At 42.4% G+C, this 24,550-nt stretch overlaps 2 protein-coding genes across 3 annotated transcripts; one reads left to right on the top strand and one right to left on the bottom strand.

Annotated features, from left to right (window-relative positions):
* Positions 1 to 2,285: 2,285 nt before the first annotated feature.
* Positions 2,286 to 13,774, bottom strand: LOC103362723 (RING finger protein 165-like). 2 transcript variants are annotated; one of them, XM_008289171.1, is made up of 8 exons: positions 13,507 to 13,772; positions 9,419 to 9,752; positions 9,129 to 9,260; positions 7,813 to 7,942; positions 7,524 to 7,628; positions 7,043 to 7,138; positions 6,375 to 6,478; positions 2,286 to 4,251 (listed from the first exon to the last, which is right to left on the bottom strand). In XM_008289171.1, exons 1-8 carry the CDS (start codon positions 13,565 to 13,567, stop codon positions 4,134 to 4,136), a joined length of 1,080 nt encoding a protein of 359 aa, XP_008287393.1. In that variant the 5' UTR covers positions 13,568 to 13,772; the 3' UTR covers positions 2,286 to 4,133. The 2 variants fall into 2 exon arrangements, with proteins under 2 accessions (XP_008287393.1, XP_008287392.1); XM_008289170.1 differs by lacking the exon at positions 2,286 to 4,251 and having other exon boundaries at positions 5,732 to 6,478; positions 13,507 to 13,774.
* Positions 13,775 to 17,159: 3,385 nt separating this feature from the next.
* LOC103362722 (ATP synthase subunit alpha, mitochondrial-like) lies at positions 17,160 to 21,865 on the top strand. The gene is made up of 11 exons (XM_008289169.1): positions 17,160 to 17,292; positions 17,772 to 17,847; positions 18,479 to 18,648; positions 18,895 to 19,068; positions 19,504 to 19,670; positions 19,796 to 20,096; positions 20,232 to 20,456; positions 20,546 to 20,653; positions 20,761 to 20,905; positions 21,008 to 21,158; positions 21,260 to 21,865. Exons 1-11 carry the CDS (start codon positions 17,233 to 17,235, stop codon positions 21,336 to 21,338), a joined length of 1,656 nt encoding a protein of 551 aa, XP_008287391.1. The 5' UTR covers positions 17,160 to 17,232; the 3' UTR covers positions 21,339 to 21,865.
* Positions 21,866 to 24,550: the final 2,685 nt, after the last annotated feature.

Below are 24,550 nucleotides of genomic sequence, written 5' to 3'. Positions count from 1 at the left end.
TAATAATCCGAGCAGTTCCAATAGGGTCTTCGCACCCTTTTGGGTGCTCGGACCCTAAAAATACAGGTGCTAATAAGTCTGTCTTGGATTTACAGCATTTGTTTGAAGGCAAAATGTTTATTTCACTAATTTTTGATAAAAGATCTTTACAATTATTTTTCAAAAAGTTTTGACCATCCTATGCACTGAGTAGGAAAGTTATCTCAATGATAAATCCCTGAGATAATAAATTATGTTGTAAATTTCTACAAATTCTTATGACTTTAAAAGCAGCCGTATCAGCCAACGTGTTTAATTTAAATGGTTTAGGATTCTAGATTTGTTGCTTCAGAAGTTTTTTTTTGTTTTTTTTTAAACAAGATGGCATAAAAACACAATAAATCAGATTAGTTCTCAGCATTTTAGGCAGTTTATTTGAAAAACACATACAAAAAGATCATATACAAGACAATAAATAAAAAAGAGACAGAACAGTTTGGGTTAAGCTATGCAACTTTTTGCATCATCATTAGTAATAAATACAGTACAAAATCCACCCAGAGTGAATCTAAAGATTTTCCACAATATTCACTGATCATGTTATTCTTCATTATGATTTAGCTATTGCTTTCATATTATTGATACATACTTCTACTTTTCTATAAAATACTCAAGATCATAAAACATTGCGCGGTTACAGCAAAACAGCAGTGTGTTGTACAAAGATGGCCACTTCCCTTTTTCACTGGCAGGTTAATAATCAACATTTTTTCAGCAGCAAAGAAACATCTGAAATATTCAAGAAGGTACAGCATCATATTAAACACATCTACAGAGCTACTCCCACATACACATAGGAAAACCTGAGAAGGACATGCATTAAAAAGCTTGTGCTTTAAGTTCTACTGTTCATTCCGGTTCATCAGCTTGAGTTAATACTATGGCTACTGTCCAGTTCGCTCTGGAGTTATGGGGTACACTGTGGAGGGCATGGGGTAAGGCCAGTGAGAGCACGAAATGAAAGAATAATCAGAATAATAATAATAATAGTAAGACCAGCCAGCTTCATTCCAATCCGATACATGTTATAATAATTTGCAGGATTAGTAGAGTATTAATAAGAAATGCACACCGAAAACGTAGTTAGCTTATTATACCCAGGTGTAAAACATCTATATCGTATAACCACAGTACACCAGAAGTTTGCTCAATAAGATCAATGGCTCAAGTTAGCATGTTAGATACGTCCCAAAATCCCACACAAAGCAACTGCCAGCAATACATAGGAACAAATAATACAGCTCGTTATGTGGGTCCTAAAAATAATAAGCATTAAATTGAGATCCAGATATGATGGATAATGGTCAAAATGAAAGAAAAAAATGGCAAAAAATGTAATCAAATATTACTGATTATGACCAAAAAAATGGCAGTATCGTATAACAAAAGCAAGCTAAGACAAACGGGGTTGTTCCCCGACATCTGCTTTCAGATCAAAGCAGCGGTGACGTTCGAAAAGTAAAACACTGAGAAAGTGAAATCAAGAGATGACATGAATGGAATGTAATCCAGATCAACAGCACCATGCTGGCTAGAAAACGTGTTGGGAAACACCCCCAGTCAATTTTTCCGACAAGTTTCTTTTTTTTTCTCCTTTGAAAAAGAAAACACAGACGGCATGCAGAAGCATCCCCACCGACCAATGCATAATGAGGTATTCTTTTTTTAATATTTTGTGTTATTTTAAATAAATATATTGATTAAATTGCAAAGTTATGAGATAGAGACATTAAATATTCCACCACAATAGCTAGCTAGCTACAGTTAGTAATAAATAATGATTGTTAAATACTTAAGGCATCTTTAATCACAGCATTCTATGTGAACTAGCAAACCTCCATTTTCATCCATCTGTAGTTTTTTGGATGGAGGTTTCATACAAAAAGAAAAAAAAAACAAAAAAAAACAAGAAAAGAAAAAGAAAAAAGAAAAAAAAAACGCAACACAAACAGTCAAGTTACCCTCCAATAATACACAAGGAAGCATGAAAATACTCGTAACTGAATAGGAACACAAATTCTAGGACAAGAAGAACCCACACCACCAAACCAAAAAATCAGGCAACTCCATATTATAGTGCATTTACAAAACACAAGCTACATTATAACAACAATAAATATGTTTTTGCAGCATTGCAGCTTTTTCTTCACTATGGTTAAAATGGACAAGGACTCGGCATATTAGTACCATGTCCAAATTGGCATGTGAGCAAAAAAGACCCCCCAAAAAAATACAGGTAATTCAAAAAAAAAAAAAATAGAAGAAAAACAAATGGCAGAAAAAAGACAGTCGAAAAAAAAAAAATAATGTTAAGAACAATTGTTTGGTATTTTTCAAATGGATGGCTTTTTCTCCCTTTCACCCTCCTTCAAGTGAACTACGCCGACATGGTTCATGCATGATATAGAGAAAACAGCTTCTATCACTGAACGTATCACAGTTGTTCTAGCAATACCATACACTACTACCATGGGGGAAGAGGGGTTTGGGGACAGTCATACACATTCTAGCACATATCACAGGCAAACTAGTTTGTATTTTCCCTGTAACACCAGACACAGTCTTCTTTTTTTCTTTTTTCTTTTTTTTTGTTGTTGAATCAAACAGTGGGAGCAACTTAGATTGAAATGAAAGGAGCCGATACACAACAGAGGCGATTCACTGTATATAGAAATCACATGTGCTTGTTCGATAGGCAATAAGGTTCTGGTAATAGGTAATACAAATGTCAGGTACTGTTCACTCTGATGGCAAGACTCAGGCACTGCATCCTCAAGCCCATGCCGGCCTCTCATGATCGCGATCATGCCATGAGCGAGGCCACAGAGAGGAGTTGCTGTTAGACACGGATCCGCGAAGCAGCTCTTTGAATCCTAAACCGATAGGAGAGAAACGCTACACTGGTCTGAGATCGGTGTCTAAGGGCAACTTTGGTCTGAGTGCGGAGGGGGTGTGGATAGGGAGGTGGGTGAGGGAGGAAGGGCGAGGGCGAGGGGGGGGTAATTAGGTGCATTCTTGTCCTCCTCTATGAATGAGTGGGATCATCAGAGTCATAATATACGGTTCACATGCACAGACACAGTCCCTGTTTCTACTGCTCCACAATATTAACGACACAGCCCAAGCCTGCCATACAGCATGCACATCTGAGGCCTCTGCTCTAGATTATAGAGGCCCGACTACGACACTACACAGATCACTGGAAGCCATGCCTGCAGTTAGCGGGTTTAGCATCAACTCTGATGGCGTCTACTAACTGTAAATCCAAAACCATGTTAGACAACAAAGAGGGATTTTTGGCCTTTTTTACACAACTAGCGCCGCCTCTCGCCGCCCGTGATTCAACAACGCTGAATGTTCTCGCTGTCAGAGCTGCATTCGCCCTCTCCGTAGGTTTATTTTTCACACGACATATTTCTCAAAAGGCTTTTTGCTTTGCTACACAACACTGTTACTCTGTAAATACTTATTCAGTACTATACTCCATTACACCACAAGCGTTCAGCTACAAGAGTTCACACCAAACAACCTCATGCTAATCATTTGATAATGTTCTGTACAGATGTGCTGAGGGCTTGGGCAGAGTGCAGCTTAAAGGATTTTTCACAGGCCTGGGAGGGGAGGGGAGGGTAGGGTAGGGGTGGATATAGTGGCAGAGAAATGGCCTTAATACACCACACTGAGCTGGGGAGGTTGGTAGTCAGAGTGTCCTCTCTCTCTCTCTCTCTCTCTCTGGGTGGCTGTATGGAGAAATGTAGGCGAGGTGCACAATCTGACGGAATCGTGTGAAGCCTCAGCACATCTGTCCATACTCGTCCGCGCCTACCTTTTACATCCAGCAAAGTCCATTCAAGCGACCTTCAGTCCAGCCACCTATCTGTGCATCAACCCCCGTCCCTCGTTGTGTTGTAGGTGAGTGTGCTTTGTTGATCCCTCCGTCACAGCTGTCTCAGAAGGCAGGCTCGTTGAGTGATGCAGAGGGGAAGAGAGGGGGTGTTTGGCAGAGCTTTCCCCCCCCCGCCCGCCTCCTGGAGGGGAGGCAATGGAGAATTAACAAGACCGAGATCCAAAGCTGCAGGAGTCGACAGGAGCTATCAACTGTCGGGGGTCAGCTGGGTCTCAATGTCCACTCTGCAGATGGGGCATTTCCTGCTGGTGGCCAGCCACTGGTCCACGCACGCCTGGTGGAAGAGGTGCATGCAGGGTAATCTCCTAGAGGGGCAGAAGAGACACCGTCAGGATTTTTTTTCATATGTCAAAGCTGCCTTGAGAGAACCGTGTATCTTCAAAATGTCAAGTGTCAGTTCTTTTTTTTCTTTCTCAGTGTAGTTTTCAGAGAACCCAGGAGGCTTCAAGTGGTTGATTTAAGATAACCGGAGGAGGAGATGCAAGATTAAAGCTGATTTTTTTGATTGCGGCTGGATAATAAAGTGGATTTCTTATTTTAATGTTAGGCTTGATTTATATCACGCAGCAGGAGATTTCCTCTTTGTGTCTGCGATTACCTTTTGTGCTTTAATCAATTAGCAAAATCCATCACCAGGTATTGTGATAATTGGGCAAGTTTCAGGTAAAAAAGAAAAAAAAAGCCAAACAATCTTTGGCTGCAGCTTCTTCAATGTGAGAGTCGACTCGCTGTTCGCTGGATTCAGTTAAACTAATTGGAACGTTTCATCTCTGACTCGGGATTCTTCATCATGTTCTGAAATGTCGAAGATAAAACTATTACTGGATGTTCTTTTAATTTCCTTCATCTTTTTTTAAGTTTCTTTTACCCCAACATAATAATGTCAGAAGACAACGATGGAGATAAGTCCAGTACTTCACCAGCCTGTCTTTGACGACGTCTGACGTTTTTATAAATATATTATGTTTTCCAAAAAAGCTCAGTCTGGTTGCATCAAGTTTCCAGACAAACGTTGGATCTGCACGTGATTCACGGCCCCCGTCGTAACCAGTATCCAGACTGTGTCTCCAATGGATCCACTTGTCAGACTGTGGTTCAGGTTTGACATCAGAATGCGGCTCAAGTGATCTCCTGAGATCACATTTCGCTTTATAACTCACATTTGATTTTATCTGAGGGGAAAACTGCAACCGCTGCTAAAACAAAACCAAACGCATATCTGTGGTTGGTAAGGAGGTTTTAGGTGCATTAACAATATTTAGAGCTGTTGGCATTTAATACCCAGTGTGTAAATGCCAAGTGGGAACAGAGCCAGTTCTTAAACTTTAACCTTGTGGACAAAACAAAGCCACGAGCAATACGATCAAAACTCGAGGTGTACAGTCGGCTTAAACCCAAACTATCACCACATCACCGCTCCGTCTACTTTGTTCAATCACAGCCAGATAGACCCAGACCCAAGAAAACCTCAAGTCTTCACCAAGCGTCTATTCAAGCCTCCTTCTTCTTTGCGAGTGGAATAACTTGCTCTGTCACTTTGCCAGTTAGACAGATCACAGCACTGGACACACATCATAAGATTTAGTAAAATGTTAATGTTGCCTTCAGGCGGTATTTTCAAGATGAGGTGCTGGAGGAAATCCTGTGATAGGATTTTCAGACCTGAGGCTTTGAACTTAGGTGGCAGAACCAATTTAGGGTTAAAAGCCGCTCAGACGCTGTGACTGTTTATCCACTTTGAGGGAGAGCGTTGTGAATATAGAAATTAAGAAACGCAAAGACGTTTTCTCTGAGGCCTAATCAGCACGGAGAGACGTCAGACCGGCTTCACAGAGACAAGGTTCAGAGTAAATTGGGGGTCTTGGCTTTGTGTCCAGTGCATGGTAGAGGCTGGATGTAAAAACAACTATCATGGTGTGTGTAAAAAGCTTATCTGAATGCTAACGTCAGCAGTCAGATAATGTTTTTAGAGGAGTACTGCTGAGGCTGGTGGGAACGACTTTTGCAGGTATTTAATCATAAACCAAAGTAATGAACAAATTAACATTTTAACTCGATGATGCTGTGAGATAAAAGTCAGGAGACGGGAGAAGCAATTACATTTCCTCCTGAGGGGAACCTAAGTGTCTCTACCAAATATCATGGCATCCAAATGTTGTCGGGACACCTCTCGAAAAACCACAAATGTCAGCCTCATTTTGGTGCTAAAGGAAAAGTCAGGGGATCGTCAAAGTCAAGCTTCGTCATATCAGTAGCTGCTGAGATACGTCAGCTCCTGACAAACTCACCGACAGACCTCCAGTACACTGCCACATAAGTAAAACAAATCGTCCAGGAAACAAGATACTGCACGCACAGCCTTTGTTCACATCTGCACGCCCAGCGTTTTCCCTCTTTGAACAAGCGCGAGATGAGCAAATAGCTGTACCTGACATCCTCTCCATCCTCGAGCATCGACAGACAGATGGTGCACTTTTCGTCGGTGTCCAGCTCCTCGTCATCCAGACACATCTTCAGGTCCTGGGGTATTCTCTGCAGAGACAGCCCCACAACAGCAAACAGACTTTAATTATTAAAGCATGCTGTGTTTATGCCACGGGTGTCTCTGAGTCAGCCCAGACTAAAAACTACCCCCCCCTCAAAAAAAAAGAGCCACTTAATCCTACTTCACAGGGAAAAAAAAAAAATGTTGATGGAGAAGACTTCATTCCTTCTCTTCATTCACAATGTACGAAATATTCTGACACTCTACGCAGAGTGTTCGGGTCATATTCAGTGTAGACGTTTCTTTAAATTCACTCCACGCACATATCTGCAGACAGCTGGATGAGTCATCCCACGCCTTGAACTGTGCACACTGCAGCCCCGTCTCGCTAATCTGCTAACGGAAATTAGTTTGACCTCTGAACTACGGCGAGAGTCGCGACCTTCTTTCCACTCTCGTCTTCGCTCTTTGATCCTTTTGACCCGCCCGCTGCCTCGCTCTGCTCCCTCCTTTCACGTCTCGCTCAACTTATTTCTCGCCCAGCGCTCCATCTGTGACATCAGAAGGATCTTTAACCCAGCGGGAGGCAGGTACAGAGCCTCCGGCCTTACCTTTTTGTACTTATGGGGGAAGGTGAATCTCTCGATGGTGGTTTGGACCGCTCCACGGTTTACGCTGCCCAGTCTGTCCTCCAGCTGCAGAAGCTCCTATTAACCAAACAACATGCATCTCTTAATTATTTTCAGAAATACCCCTCTGTATTTGCCCAAAGACACAAACTAAACAAACACAATACACTGTCAGCGTGCATTAGCGTGTGGAACGTCTGGACATAAAGTAATGAAATTGGCACTTCAAGGAACAGGAAAAGAGCCTCTGAGAAAACAACGGCTTCTTTCACAAATGAATACAAATGTCATGAGATTAAAGGCAGCTGGACCATTTGAAGCATCTGGACTCAGGAGTAATTGTAAATAAGAAAATCAGTTACACACTCGAGCCTGTCCGCGGCATTGGTCACAGGGAAAACGATGACAAATTAGTGTCGACTGGTGTGTCTGCTGAGGAGAGGGAGGAAGTAGCCCAACAAACCTCATAGCTCTCTCTAACCGCAGATGCGTGGCGGGAGGGGTTGAGACTCTGCAGAGCCAGCAAGTGCAACTGGGGATACGGGTAGTTTCTGATCTCGTGGACGACCTGGGAGATGACACATAAAAGAGGCTGGCGTCAGCTCCGCAGCCGAAATCCGACGGAACAGCGGGGACAAAGGTCATCGGCAGTCGCTAGGTATCGAGATTAATCTCCGAAACCCAGAGGAGAGACGCGCTGGAGTTCATCGAGATGAACGTGATTGATTGTAAGGAGGCAGAGGGGAACTCACCACTTGTGTTGAGGCATTGTTTCTAGGGAAGTGGTGCATCCTAGGAGAGGTCAAGTAGTGCTGATAGTGCTGCGGCAGCGGATGGATGTGATACTGGTGGGGGGGCAGCCCAGCATCCACACTTAGATCCCTGGACAGAGACCGAAAAGAAAAAAAAAACTCACAAATCAGCCGGAGGCACACAAGTCAGAGTTTCACTTGTTTCTGGAACATTGTGTTTAGATATCTGTGGTGCTTCTGCAGATGCTCGGAGGTGCACGGTAAGATTGTAGAATGGCAAAACAATTTTGAAAAAGCTGATACTGCGATTGCAAAATATATCACATATTGAGTCGGCTGCAACACCTGAATGGCAAATGTTGGAGCGTCTGAAACTTTGTCATCACGCATCTAAACAGATCTTTTTTTCTACAATGACAAGTAAAGATCCATCTGTGGTAGACGTCCAAAATGCAACAGCTAAACCAGATAACTGAGGACTAAACCAGTGAGCTACAGTTGAAGCTGTTTGCCAAAACTAAAGGGAAACTAGCTAATTAAAGGCACATTGTTAAAACAAAAAAGGTAACAAATAAATGTTTTAAAAAGTTTCCGTGCAACTAATGGTATTTTAAATAGCAGAGTGTAATGAATTAGACGTTCAAACAGCTAAAAGTAATAGGAAAAGCTTTTAGCTGGCTGAAGGTTATGGACAAATGGTTAAAACAGATAGCAGAGAGGGCGAAACGTTTGAAAAAGTAATGAATAAATGGTTAAAACATGTGACTGAAAGAATGGATAAACAGCTGAATTGTTAAAAGCAACAAATAATTGAATTAGCTGGAGGTAATTGGTAAACTGGTGGAACAGATTGCTATAATTAATGGAAAACGGATTAAAAAAACATTGCTGGAAGTATGTTTGAGTTTCTGAGAAGCCTTAAGTTCTGTGTGAACTGGAGTTGCCGCTTCTTGAGTCCAGTTTTGATCCTTCTTGGGACCAGTCTTGGCTCATTTTGGCTTCCTAGAATGTTCTTCTTGCAGGTTTGTGTTCGTGAGAGACTTTCAACATCAGTTAACTCGCTTTAGGCTCTTTGTCAACATTTAATCTGGTCTCAAATTTGACTGTACCTTAAGTTTATCTGGGACGGACTGAGGCGTGAAGGGATTCGGTGCGGAAAAAGTGCATTTCTTGTCCAAATTAAATTAGCAAGATGATTTCACATAACTAAATATGGCTTCTGTGGGTGTGAAATCTAAACTTCCAGAGTGAATACTTCTGACCGTTTCTGTCTGTGTGGCACCGTGTTGGGTCAAACAAAGACATGTGCTGCTCACCAGTCTGTGCCCTCGGCCAGGTAGCGAGGCTGCTGCACCACAGGCTGAGGAGGGACGTGGAGAGGGGGTGCGAACTCGTAGCCGGGCCGCAGTCTGTGGGGCTGGTGAGGAACTCTCTCTGGGGTGCGTCTACTGAGACAAACAACCAAGCATTTGAAAGCATCCTAAAAAGAAACAAAAGGAGTTGTGATACGGCCTTAAATGTGATGCCACTGCGAAAGCCCCGTAATCAGCCAACAATCTGCTTGAACCATCTTAGCTTTGCCTGAGCCGTGAACCTCTGCGGGTACCTGGACGGTGGCAGGATGTGTCGGTGCTGGGCCTCGAGGATCTGCTGCTGGAGGAGGTATTGCTGGTGTAATGCCTGAGGTAGGAAGGGAGGGGCGGGGATGTCCTGGAACTGGGGGGCGGGCAGGGGGTTGAGGGGCGGGTGGAGTGGAGGGCCATGCTGGTGGCCGGGAGGGGCCAGGTGGGGGTTAATGCCTGACTGTGGCTGCCCTGGGTGGGGCATGGGGAAGTCCATGGGCAGCGGGGCCTGAGGACCTAACTGGAAGTGCCGGCAAGAGGTAGCATGGCTGTGCTGCTGCTGCTGCTGCTGTTGCTGTTGCCGGTTGAAATGGGATCCTGTGGAGGATAAGGACAAGTTGTCAGGCACCTGAGGGGAGAGATTAGCTGGAATTAATTGTGGGTGAAATGTGGTGTCACTGTATGTGTGATATAGCATGTTAATGAAGCCCTACCTCTTACCTAGGGTGAAAAATACTTCTGTGGGGGTGGGAGAATGATGGTTACCAAAAGTACCATGAAAATGACTTTTTTATTTTCTTTCTTTTTTTTTGGCTGCTGCTTTCATTTCTTTAATTTCCGACCCCTTGATCGACTCCTGGTCTTCTGATTCACAGACTGGATCAGAACAGACGAACTCTAGCGGTATACAGGTATTGGGTCTTCAATGCAGCTCGGTTCTTGTAAATTCTGCAGCTGACAGCAGGTCAGCGCACTCGGAGGTAAACCTTTATCACCTTGCTGTTAGTAAGAAATACGTGGAACCGTTTCAGTGCCAGGTCTGTCTCTACAAACTTAAAGAACCATTCCTCCACGTTATATATATATATATATCTGCGCTTCCCTGAAATCTAGCATCTCGCTGCAGCAGCTCCGAGTATAGCTGTACTATTCTTCTCCCATATGAACATTCAGGAGTTGAGAGGAAATAGCTTGAATGCTTTTTTTAACTCTCTCCAACCACAGGTATTTGGCATCTGCAGCGAACAGTCTGCTGTCGAGACTCGACGGGGAGGGAAAGACAGGCGAGCTTGTGCTGCGGTGCAATGTGGTTTTAATACTGTGCTTAAGCTGGAGAGAGACCTTCTGGATTACGGACGAAGGGCTGAGAAACAGCAATCACAAATTTAGCTTTGATTAGAAACTTTTTTCAGGAAATCTCAGCCAAAGGGCGCCGCAATCGTCCTGGGTTCAATATATTACAGACACCTGTCAGTTTAACGATTTAAATCGTGCATTTTTTTTTATAGCAGATACAGAATTCAGTGTAAAAGACAACTTCTGGTATAAACAGTGGATTTTCTTTTTCTTTTTTTTTTCCTTCTACAAATCATGAGGAAATAGGCAAAGTCTACATTGCATTTACTAGGAGCACGCTTGAAAAACGCAGTACGGGTATTTTAGCCAGGAAAAGGATGAGCAAGAGTGTGGCTTTACAGGAATATTTCCAGCTTGACAGTTCGTCAGCGTAGCCGTGGCAGACAAGAGGTGACCTTGCCGCCGTCGGGTCAAAGGCTCGAGTCTAGACTGCGAGTAGCACACTGCGTTTTCAAGCGTCTCAGTGAGAACGATCACCATGAATGACAGCAGATAGACTCATTCAGGCCCTGTGATGGAGGAAGCGTGGAAATCGTCTATCTTTGTCACAGCGGGAGAGGAGGTGGGTGGGTGGGTGGGGAGGGGAAGGAGGGTGGAGGGGAGGGGGAGAGGGAGAGGGAGGGTAGGAGGGGGGGGCAGGTAGGGACAAGGGAGAGGGAGGACAATAAATGGAAATCAGCAAGAAGCACACTGAAGGTTAGGAAAAACACTATATTCTTTATTGAAAAATATTAGTATATGTGGAATTTGTGTTTTCTTTCTTGTTTGTTTGTAATAATAGTATAAATCCATGCAACAAAAATAAACAACATAGACTGAAGGCAAGGCCCACCATGCTCCATATAGGGTTAAAAAGAACAAAAGCGGCATCCAATGAGCAGACGTGTTGGCTACAGCACATGATTTCAGTACAGCAGGGTACATCTTTACTACAGAAAGATTACATTGGATTTTTCACTAGTCAATGTAGAAAAAACATAAACAAAAAAATTATGAATCATAAATGTGACCATGCATTGAAAGTACTATTACCAGAACAAAAGGTAAAGAGAGACCACAACCAAACAATAAAGACGTTATTACTAATAGAGGATCTCTTTAGCAGTGCAGGAAAATAGGCATCCCTGTGAAATGGATAGCATTTTGGTCTTATGTTAGTGGGGTAAATTGGGAAGTGATGAACCACCAGTGAGCGTGTTTTTCCTACTTGCGACGTTTAGAATTTCAATTGCCCCCGCGAAAGGGGCAAAAACAGCCCTGACAATTCAGTGTGATTCAAAGCCTTGAAATTTGCAAAAAGGGAACAAAAGGATTACACAAAAATGGAGACAGTTATGGCAGGTTGTTGTGTGCAGGTGCAGTGTACCTTCAGTCGTTTCAAGTGATCACATGACAAGCGTTTGCCGACATGTTGATTTTTAACAACACAAATGGCATGCACGTGGGTCCAATTTGCATGCTTGCTTTTGTTTTCTTTCCTCGCTAATAATCATGTACATTGCACCTCGTGTGAAGAGAAGGAAGATGAGCCAAATTCTGGTGTTCAACAATGCAGTGCAGTATTTGAGATCATGCAAAATGTATCCACTTTACAGGAATTTACAGCATGTTGTCTATCAAGACTGGATGGGAGGTACACAATGACATTCAACTGATATCTAGAAAGGAGCTAAAAAATGTTTACTCAGTGCTACAGCAATTTGACAGAAAAAAAGACAAAAAAAAAAAAGGTGCTCTGTTCTAGGTGTTAGCTATTGTTTTAGTCTGCTTAACATGGAAAGTCTACGGCTGAATACAATCTTGGGGAAGAGAGAGGGGGAAGGGGGGTGCTTGCTTTTTTTTTTTTTTTTTTTTTTAATACCAATGTCGTCTTCTGATGGAAAGAGGAAATGAAGAAGGGATTCACAATACAGCTAAATGCAGAGAACAGGCAGAGGCCACGCCACACCACACAGCAGCAGATGATCATTAGCTACACAATGGGGGGACGACAAAGATCTGATAAATGCAGAATGTAGAGCCAGCCTCCATACTATGAAACAGGGAAATAAGAACAGAAATAAAAGCACAATGAATTCACTGATGCCACTGTTATGAAATTAATGTTACACTGTAGCTTTATCATTTGTTTCAAACTGTGACCGCATACTCGGCTCTTTTTCCTGCAATTCGGCAGCTTCAAACAAACCAGCTGCTGAATTGCCAATTAGCAAATCAAAGGAGGAAAAAAAAAAAAAGGCGACAGACGCGCTGATGGCTCGGATATCCACGCTTCTCCCGTGCGATTGGCCGCCAATCGATTAGTGCACCGGCCAATTGACACGGATAATAATTAGTGAAATCACGGTTGTTTAATAAAAAAAAGAAAAAGGAACGACGAGCGCTCGCAGAAGCAGATGATCTTCAAATGACATCATCCAGGCTCAGATAAGCTGACTGGCTGGAGAGGCTACGTCTATTTTGCGGTATTTTTTTTACACGGTGGAAACAACAAAGCTTTGTAATGTGGCTTGGTTTTTACAATATCCCACGAGCAAAAAGCAGATTAGCATCGTCTGACACAATTTCCGATGCAGGAATGTGTGTTTGACATCAGGCTTTTCGGACCGCACGCCCCGTGCATGTGGAAGCCTTTGTGAGAAATGTTTCCGTTCCAAGACATAGCCTGAGCCAACGAGCCAGTTAGCTTATCCGTAGCAGCGGCGGCGGCTTTTGCCTTTTTTTCCCCCACTTATTCGCAATTACACCCGGCAAAACTACACCACACGATGGGTCAAATTCATCTACGACGAGTTGCGAATCAAAGCAATAAAACGTTACGGGCTAGTTTCGCGAGCAATTTGACCGTTAATTTTTTTTTATTTTTTCAAAAAAAAGCTAGCTAACGGGAGCTAACCCCCAACGGCTAAGCTCGAGCTAGCTAGCCAACAGCTGCAGTGAATATTAAGATAAACAGGGCACATGTTTTGGATCGATATGAATATTAATACCGTACCTCTGTTTCTTACTGAGCCGAATACAGGAAGAACCAGATATCCGACATGCACTAACACCATCCTGGGATCCTTATTTTATGATTCCGCTGGGTTTTTTGGAGAGACAGAGTAGTAGTAGCCCATGCGGATCTACATTCAGGCGGCTGGTTGTTGCTGGCTGTCTTGGCTAACACTACAGGCAAACCAAACCAAACGACTGTCTGACTCGCCTGGTTGTCGTTGACAAAAGCAGACATGTCATTTGTTGTCCGGAGCAAAAGAGGGCGATATTGCAGCGCCGCATACCAAAGCTGCTGCTGCTGCTATCTGTGGGTTAACCTATCCGGCCTCGTAATAGATTCATTTTTATAGAAAGGAGTTTAACACATTAACAGGCTGCGGTTCTGTGTTTAGGGCAAAACCATAAAAACACACTTAAAGGGCAACTCAGGTGAATTCATTCTGCACATCCGGAAAGGTCACAAGACTTACAAGACTATCTATAAAAAAATTAAAAATGTGTAATCAAAGCAGCAGATGTTCAGATTTCCTTACTTTTATTCGGGTCAGCTCCAAAAAAGCTGAATACTACATTTCCCATAATGCAGTGCAATTGCTTTTTCACTCTGAGGCAAGTGGGGGAAAAAATTGCAGCTGTATTTTGAATATTTTTGGCCCATTTTAAATGAAGTTATTCCAATTATGTCAACTTATATGACATGTCTGAATAGCTGATTTAAAGCCATTTAAATTTATTATGGAACTATGCAGAAAGTCATAGAGATAACAGGAAAAAAAATCAAAATATGTTTTGTAAAAGTTGGCCTCTATTTGTCAGATTTGGAGATATCATCATCTGTATGATAATAATAGTAATAATAATAATAATATATTAATTTTGTAAAGTGATTTTCAAGATACTCAAAGCAACTTAACAGGGTATAAGATAAAAACAGGAACAAAACAACTTGAATAAAAAGCAGATTTAAAAAAAAAAAAAAAACAAGGTATAGAAGGCAGGTTAAAATAAAAAATAAAAAGTAAAACAGTTAAACATTAAAAGGTGAGTTTTTAAAGGGACTTGAATGTGTGGAGGTCAGAAGGGTGTGGGATGGGAGATGGAAGGGAGCTCCAGAGGGTGGGAGCAGCAGCAGAGAAGGTTCTGCCCCCCCAGGTTTGGTGCTTGGTCCGTGGGGTGAGGAGGTGAGCAGAGGAGGAACAGAGGTTGTGTGAAGGAGTCTGTGAGGTAGGAGGGGACCAGATGATGGAGGGCTTTGTGGGTGAGGAGGAGGAGGATCTTGAACGTTGTTTGACAGGGAGCCAGTGGAGATGTTGGAGGACCGGGGTGAGGAGACGGGCGGCAGAGTTCTGAATACGTTTTTTGAGGAGTTTGGAAGCTACACCATAGAGGAGGCTACTGCAGTAGTCCAGTCTGCAGGTGATGAAGGCATGGATGAGCGTTTCAGCTGCAGGGAGATGCATGTTATTCTGCCTGTGATGTATATGCCTCTAGCGCCGCTTCGATTTAAATGTTTGTTTGCATCATAAAGAGCAGATGCTGCCATGTTGATGACTCCCACACAAGCTGCATTCTTGTATTTTTTGGCTGGTGTGAAAATACTACAGCAACAGCAGGGTACACAACAAAGCTGTCATGTTTAGGGGCAAATACTTGTTGAATCAATATGTGCTGCACTCGCTTTTCATCATAAGAGTTCAATGAAGAAAATGTGTCCAAGCTTATAGTATTTTTTTTGGTAAAACAGTGAGTGAATGAACCTCAGACTGGGAATTCTGAGTTGTAGTATTTGGATTATCATTATTATTATTAGATATTATTATTAATTTCAAGCACAATGAAAAGCTGTGCTATAATCTCTGCCTTCATGAAAACAACTTGACTTAGCTGCAAATGCTCCACTGCTTGCAGTTGCATTAAATTACATCCATTATTTAATGTAATTGATTCTGGTAATTTGATAGAAGCCAAACATTCTTTTCTAGATTTGGTTTCTCTTATAATGAACTAATCTAATATCTAATTTAGACTATTTATCTGGAATGACAACATGTTTAGAATAGCTGGAAACGCCCCTGATTTATATGTTTTGTTTTGTTTGTTTTTTTCTATTTTACTTGCACCTCCTTCAAGGCATTTTGGGGAAAAAGAAAAAAAAAATGTAACACCCAACCAACAGTTATTATTGTTGTCAGTTAATCTAACAGCTACTCCCTCAATTGGTCAGTTTAGTTGATGCTGGGTAAAATGATGAGCAATATTCATACAGTTTTAGAAAAGCCAGGATCAGACGTCCTCAAAAAGGTTTCTCAAGCTCTGGAAAATATGTTGTCCTCCTGCATAAAATGTTAACGTACAGCCATCAAGTGTTTTTCTTTCAACAAAATGAAACTGCGTATGCTCAAGGAATATATATTACCCTCCAAATACACATATGTCTGCATTTATTTTGAGTATGTTCTCAAATTAGAGAAGAATTTACCACACATACAAATATTTCCCATTGCATTATAATATTGTGCTGTTTGTGTTTTATTTTTAATTTTTTGGGACAAATCTAAAGCCAAAGGGGAAACAAAAAAAAGGTTAGTACCCAAGAGGATGGTGAAGGTAAGTTTACTCTGAAATTACTGCTAATTATTTTCACATTTACACCTTGAACATTTGAATATTTACATTTCTACTTTCTTTATTCACTCAATGTGTTATTATTATGACATTTTAGTCTATTTTATTATCATGTTCCTGTTTTCTTAACTGTGTGTTGAGCAAATGGAACAAAGCAGTTTCTCTACAAGATCAATAAAGTTTCCTGGTTTTAAAGATTAGAACATTACTGCTTGGTGGGTATTTCTAGTTATTTTCTGTGTTACTGTTTAAATAAATGTCATGAATCATTTTATGTTTGTTTACATCCACTCACTGGCCACTTTATTAGGGCCAAATTTACAATCTAATGCAATCTAATGCAGCAGTTCTTTGCTCTAATAGATTAGAACTTTATTGATCCCTTTGGTGGAAACCTCAGGGAAATTGTTGATAATGTATATGTATAACGTATATGTAGATAATCTTGCAAATTGCAAAATGAATTTGTAGATTGTACATAAACCTTCAACTGTATTGGAGAAATTACACAAAATGCACAAATTAAACCAATAAAATTAAACATAGCAACGAGGAAAGGTAACATCAATAATACATAATCTCCACAATAAATTCACTTGAGACCTTCCCCATAGTACAATATACATACAATACATGTACATACATAAATAAAAATATATGAGCACAGTTATTATAGTAATATAGTGCAATATATTAATGCATAGAATGTGAGTGTCCTTGGTTGTCTGTCTCTAAGTGTAGCCCTGCGATGGACTGGTGACCTGTCCAAGTGAACCTGCCTTCACCCTGAGTCAGCTGGGATAGACTCCAGCCCCCCATGACCCTAGTGAGGATTAAGCGATGTACAGATAATGGATGTATATTAATGCAGAATCCATGCATTTTTAAAGTTTTAAATCCACAAATATTGTACAATAATAAAGTTATTGGGGTGTAGCTGTCCTCTCCGTGCCGACAGGGGGCAGAGTTGAGCGTCAACGCAGGAAATGTAACATGAGAGTCCCATAAATAGAAGAAGAGTTCATTCAGCCATTACATTCACTCACAGGCAGGTCGGAGCCGCTAGTGGTGGAGGACAGGTCATTAGCAACCCGAGAAAATGTTATCCGTGAGAGTTGCAGCAGCCTTGGCCAGAAGCCTGCCCAGGAGGGCTGGATTTGTAAGTATTTTACCTCAAGTGTCTCTATTTGATGAGGATGCTGCAGCAGTTTTCTGGAATATGTCTGTGAACCTTGTGGGCGTGAAGGGTAACGTTACCGCTGCAGGCCGCTAGCTAACTTGTCACCGACTTATGAATGCGGCTTTAAGCGCTAATAATCTGTCCTGCGTCACAGATGAGCGCGAATAATGTCGAAATCGTTAAAAATATACATGTTTAGCGAAGTTGCCCTTGTGAAATGACAGCCGTCGTCATGCAGCGCTGAAGTTAGCACCCAAGCTAATGCTAGCTCCGAGCTAACGGCTCATTCAGCCACGCTTTGAAGGTCAGAAAGCCTGACAGCGCATGTCCTCTCCGCTGCACGGCGGAGCCTCGGCTCAGCTGATAAACTGCGCACTTTCATTTGTCATCGCTGTATCTGCAGTAAACATTTGATTTGCAATCAGTCTTTATTTAAATCCGCATGTCATTGAAACCAGGTGTCCAAGACGGTACCGGCCGCCTGCGTTGGGGTCAACCACCTCCACACACACAGACCATGGCTGCAGAAGACAGGTGAGAGAGCCAAAAACAAAATGACACGAGCCTTCACACTGTAGGTCAGCTCACCGAGGCGACTGATCAAGGTCGTCGATCACACTGAGATTGTCTTTTGATTCCTGGGTGAAACTGACAGTTGTACATTATGATCCAAAGTTATGGAAAATGCCAGCTTCTGAAACATCCATGCATATCAGTGCAAAGTCATTCAGAACGATGTAGTTTTCTCGAAAAAGGTGATAAAGTTACCTGGAGACAAATATAGGTAGAGCTATGTTGTGTTATTTAAATAGCATTTTGCATTTGCATATACACGACACTGTAATGCCACGATGTCAGACTTCAGGTTGATAAATATATTTCACATTTATGTAAGCTTTTATTATGCTAATCTTAAGTTGATGGTGAATAGTTTGCTCTAACGTGACTCTTGTGACCTTTAGTGTTCTAAAATTGTTCAGCTGCAGCTTTATGAAATTTATGCTGTGATGTCGTGTAATATCCAGATGTTTACATGTGGACCTTTGTTTCCCACCTTAGTTTGATGATTTTTGTTCCCTGAATTAGAGTTTTCTTGTATATTTTTTGTATTGCCATGAATGGATGAAGTGTTTGTACTTTAACATACATGTCTCGTCTTTCACAGGCACAGCCGAGGTGTCCTCAATCCTGGAGGAGAAGATCATGGGAGCTGACACCTCTGCAGACCTGGAGGAGACCGGACGCGTGCTGTCCATCGGTGACGGTATTGCCAGAGTGTACGGGCTGAGGAATGTCCAGGCAGAGGAGATGGTGGAATTCTCCTCTGGTCTGAAAGTATGTTTAAAGGAACACTGTTGAACAGAGCTTTCTGGTCAAACGTTGTTCTAAACACACTTAAACTGCACTAAATACAAACACAATATAATTACATACACACATATAGTGTCTTACAGGATTTGGTCAGTTGTCATCTTGAACTTTCAAACATCAGTTTTTTATTTTTTATCTATACCCTGTTCATGCAACAGCAGCCAGAATATTAAAATCATTCTGCTAACAAGGTGTCATTCTGTCCTGCAGGGCATGTCTCTGAACTTGGAGCCCGACAACGTTGGTGTTGTGGTGTTCGGTAACGACAAGCTGATCAAGGAGGGCGACATCGTGAAGAGGACTGGTGCCATCGTGGACGTCCCTGTGGGTGAGGAGCTGCTCGGCCGTGTGGTGGACGCTCTGGGAAACGCCATCGATGGAAAGGTGATTTGAAACACTGATTTTAATTGTAATAAATCAATCTAGATGAAACTTCCCTCATTTAAGATGATTCCCGTCTATGAGCTGTTAAATAGTTTTGTCTAATTTATTAACACATTATTTAGGTTTTTCTTTTTAAACGGTTCAGTCGAATACCGAATGTCCATCAATCAACATGAAGTACTGGTTTGAATTTAAGCCAGTACCTTTACAAATGACAAATTTGTCCGTCTCCACTTGATAAGCATCCACTTGTCTTGTGGAACAGAAAAACCACAAAATTGACCAAATTTTTCTTCTGACTGGTTATCAGAACTGTTATACAGCTTCAGCTTGTTTGTTTTAATCAGAATTACATATTATAATTTATATTGAACCTTAAATACTTTTCAACATGTTGATATATTTAATTTAAATAATGTATGTTTTCTTTCTCAGGGTCCCCTGGGCTCCAACACCCGTAGGCGTGTGGGTCTGAAGGCCCCGGGTATCATCCCCCGTATCTCTGTGAGGGAGCCCATGCAGACTGGAATCAAGGCTGTGGACAGTCTGGTGCCCATTGGCAGAGGCCAGCGTGAGCTGATCATCGGTGACAGGCAGACTGGGTAATTATTATTCCATCGTAGATATATGGGGGGTTTGTGTTCACTATTATTACATTAGTAAAGGGGAGCAGTAGGTCTTTGGGACACATTTTCCTCATTATTAATTTTCTTATGTTTCCCTGAAGCAAAACCGCCATCGCCATCGACACAATCATCAACCAGAAGCGCTTCAACGATGGAACTGATGAGAAGAAGAAGCTGTACTGCATCTACGTCGCCATCGGTCAGAAGAGGTCCACCGTGGCTCAGCTGGTGAAGAGGCTGACTGACGCCGATGCCATGAAGTACACCATCGTGGTCTCTGCCACTGCCTCTGATGCTGCTCCCCTGCAGTACCTGGCCCCATACTCTGGCTGCTCCATGGGAGAGTACTTCAGAGACAACGGCAAGCACGCCCTGATCATCTATGACGATCTGTCCAAGCAGGTGAGGGCTTTCGTTAAAACCAAACACTGCCTCAGTATTGCATGATAAATGTCATGCACTGATCTTGTTTAGCAAATGGGAACAGAATTCTCAAACAGAAACCTTGCTAAATGTTAATCTCCGCTCTCCTGCCAGGCTGTTGCCTACCGTCAGATGTCCCTGCTGCTGCGTCGTCCCCCTGGTCGTGAGGCCTACCCCGGTGATGTGTTCTACCTGCACTCCCGTCTGCTGGAGAGAGCTGCCAAGATGAACGACAACTTCGGTGGCGGCTCCCTCACTGCCCTGCCCGTCATCGAGACTCAGGCCGGCGACGTGTCTGCCTACATCCCCACCAACGTCATCTCCATCACTGACGGACAGGTTCGTTCTCAGCTGTTGTTTGAAGTCATCTGCCCTATTTTTCTAAAATATTCTGTGTTACATCGGCTGTCTCCGTCTGTTTGCTGCAGATCTTCTTGGAGACTGAGCTGTTCTACAAAGGTATCCGCCCAGCCATCAACGTGGGTCTGTCTGTGTCCAGAGTAGGATCTGCTGCCCAGACCAGAGCCATGAAGCAGGTAACAAGGAGACTTGTTTTTAATCAGTGTCTTTGCTCAAGTTTAAGGGCTGTGTTTAATTTATTAGAAGGCTACGCTCTAACATTTTCTTTCCCTCTGCCTCATAGGTGGCCGGTACCATGAAGCTGGAGTTGGCTCAGTACCGTGAGGTGGCTGCTTTCGCCCAGTTCGGTTCTGACCTGGACGCTGCCACCCAGCAGCTCCTGAACAGGGGTGTCAGGCTCACTGAGCTGCTGAAGCAGGGACAGTACTGTGAGTTTCATGTTCTCTTACAATTTCCGTTTGTCTGGAAGTACAACTGAAAATGCTGTGGTGTTATTCTGTGTCCTAAACTGCCTCTTACTCTTTGTGCAGCTCCTATGGCCATTGAGGAGCAGGTAGCAGTCATTTACGCAGGTGTCAGAGGTCACCTGGACAAGATGGAGCCCAGCAAGATCACAAAGTTCGAGAACGCTTTCCTGCAGCACGTCCTCAGCCAGCACCAGGACCTGCTCTCCGCAATCAAGTGAGGAAAAAAAAATGTCATGTTTGAACAAGTCAGCGTTGGTTATTACAGTTTTGTTTTTTTAATGAACTCACTTTAACTTGACCTGCTTTCTGTTTCAGGGCTGACGGCAAGATCTCAGAGGCATCAGACGCTAAACTGAAGCAGATTGTACTGAACTTCCTGTCCAGTTTCGAGTAAATGGATAGCACTTCTCTAGATCTTCAGTGAGCTACCTGTCTGTGTCCCCGATATGCTTATATATGTGAACACACTGAAGGCCAAAACCTCCATGTACAGATTTCTCCAAATAAAATTTTACAACCCTACTGTGTTGTAAAACTCTTCTGATTGTGCACATCAATAAGTTTAGTGTTCAGGTTGGTCCACCAGTGGCAGAAGAGTTCAAACCCAAACGAGATCAAAAGCATTTCTTTCAACACATGGCGTGTGTTTTTTTTGACTTTATGTCTAACGTATAAAGATGTGACATTGCGCATACCACATTCATGAATTCTACTGTTTACTGTAATTAGTTGTTCATAGGAGCATTATATTAAACAGGGCAGATGAATGGGTGCAGGGTGACTTGACAAATCTGTTTTGCTCTTCACTGGTCCAGTGTGCAAACAGTGAAGTGTGAGCCCAGTTTCTGAGCTGTGGTTGGACTGATGGGCTAAATGTTTGATACTACAGTAATAAATTAAGTGACAGTGTCACAAACCAAATGCATTTTGTCCTGTCTTATGTCTGGAGACCAAAGAATGTTGTTTATCCTTAAAACATGTAAACTCTAAAGCGACTGGAGCACATTTAGATGCTTTTTACTCTTGGAAAGGAATGATGGCTCTTGCATATTGTGAGTAAAAGACAATGCAACATACATTCCAGTGTGGGCTGCAAGGTGGAGCGGTGGTTAGCACCGTCACCTCGCAGCTAGAAGGTCGCCAGTTTGCGTCCCAGCGAGGACACCCGAGATCTTTCTATGTGGAGTTCTCCCCGTGCAGCGTGGGTTCTCTCTGGGTTCTTCCCACAAGGTCAAAACATCCATCCATTATCTGTACACCGCTTAATCCTCACTAGGGTCACAGGGGGTAGTGTAGCCCTGTGATAGACTGGTTACCTGTCCAGGTGAACCTGCCTTCACCCTGAGTCAGCTGGGACAGACTCCAGCCCCCCACGACCTTAGTGAGGATTAAGCGGTGTATAGATAATGGATGGATGGACATTCCAGTGATGTGCATTAGTTATTAATAATTTTGTCTGAAACAGAAAAAAGTGAAAAGATGCTCATCAGAATTTCTTTAAACAAAAACAGCTACAAAAAGAAAATCTTCACATATAGCAAACTGGAAAAATCTGTTTTCTTTTTCTTTAAAGCTGAAAGTGAAAAAAAAAATCTTTAAAAAATAGTTTCAGCTCAATTTCTCAGTGTGCAACTCGACACTTGTAAAGCTTATTATCCTATAACTAATGGACTGTTGTGTGCTGCCTCATTATCATTCATGTCCAGCAGGTGGCCTTAGATGCCCTCTAGTAGATACAAATGAAGGTTTAACAGCAGCTCTGAGGTTCTGACCCATTAACCTACAAAAGGTTGTTTTGACCTTTGGGCCGAGTCACAATAAAAGCCTACAGCAGTAAGGTATGTGGGTTTGTTGGTTTTGTTTAATCCATTGTTAATGTTGTGATGCTGTTTTTCTATCACAAGCCACAGCAGGACACTGAACTAAGTCCTTCCCTCCTGTTTTTACTTATGATCTCACTACTTTTATTTCCTCTAGTTAGAAAAAACAAAGTAATAATTGAGATTAATTGCCAGAGATTGTCAATTATTACCACACTTAGAGAAACAAATACAACCTACATAAATAGCATTTTATACATTCTACATGTTCTTCCCTTTTTGTTCGTCTCAAACAGGAACAAGACGAGGCAGGTGAAGCTGTTGTTGCTGAAGTGGGGAACTTCGTTCTCTTTGGATGACTTCATCTGAGGTTTCACCGTCTCACAGATGGAGTCCATCTAGTCTGTGTAATTTACATCAATTATTTCCTCATTCTTTGTTTGTTTGTTTGCTCAGCCTTTACGGGAGAATTAGTTTTCTTTACAACCTGTTGTATTTCTCTTTTCTGTTTGTTCCTCTTGTCACCAAACCCCCTTACAGAAACTAAACAGATCCCGGTAGGAGGTTATTTAACGATGCCAGGTCTTAAGATTACATTTAAGAAACAAGATAATCATTTCAGAGACTGTTCTTTTACACGCTGTCTTTGCACAGTGCGTTCTGAGCGTCTCGCTCCTCCAGCAGCATCACCGCCTGGCGAGATAAAGTGAGGCATGTGACCCAGAGTGAACGGAGCTGCTTTCAATAAGGACTATTGTGGAGGTCAGCGTGACAACAAGCGAGAGCTCTGTGGAGCGAGAGGCAACATGACCGGTGAGGGAGGACGAGCACTTTTCCAACGGCCAATGAAATCTCCTATAATGCCGTGATTATCATATGGGTTACATAGCAAAAAGAATACCCTGCCTCTTGGGTTGTCGCAGTGGTTTTCATATATCCTGCAATCTGACCGGAATATTTCAGCATTTAAAAGCAGCCACACCCTACCTGGTATCACATGCATACCTGTGGTTCCGATGTTAGGGATAGCCGTCTATGAAACACCTAGTCATGTTACTCCCAGATAATGAAACCAGTATGAACAAAAAGGTGCTTCTAAATTGTTCAGCGAGGTAGTCAATAGAGAGACAATGGAAAGTTTCTCTGGAGGAATGTCAAAAACGTACATTCCTAAAAATTGCTCGCCGAGGCACGAGGGACATGAATATTGAGCGTGACAAGCGAGAAGGAACTGAAATTTCACTGACGACAGCTGGGTGAAACCAAAGGATGTGTATAAAACAAAGCTGGCAGACGCTCAGGCAGCAGTCTGGGGCTGTTCTGCAAGAACAGCATGCAGCACAAGTCAGTAGTCTGTTGTGTAATGTTGCTTAAATGTCAAAAAAGTCAAAGTTATATCATCTTACGGGAAGTGCTCGTGTATCGTGTGTTGTGGAAATTTTTTTCTGCTGCTCTTTGCTTAAGGGGTTGTAGTGATGTACTTTTCTCTTTAAGGTGTTCTATTGGGTTGGAGTCAAGTGACATATTTGACCAGGTTGTAATTGTTTGGGGGTTTTTTTCTTCTTCAGAAATTCTTGTGTGATTTTGTCAGTGTGCTTTGGATTGTTATCATCCTGGAATGTTCTTCTTCTTCCGCAAAGTTTCTGTAGATTCAGCCAGTGTGTTGGTATGTTCACAGGCATTTATGGTGCCGTCTGTAAATCTAATCTCCCAAACACAGACCCAAGTCATCACACTCTCACCTCTGTGTTTCACTGCCAGGACTATGCATTCACTGCAGCTGTCC

Source organism: Stegastes partitus, unplaced genomic scaffold (genome assembly GCF_000690725.1).
Source record: "Stegastes partitus isolate 25-593 unplaced genomic scaffold, Stegastes_partitus-1.0.2 Scaffold596, whole genome shotgun sequence".
Lineage (NCBI taxonomy): Eukaryota > Metazoa > Chordata > Actinopteri > Pomacentridae > Stegastes > Stegastes partitus.
Note: the sequence above shows the minus strand (reverse complement) of the source record. Positions and strands in the feature narration are given on the sequence as shown.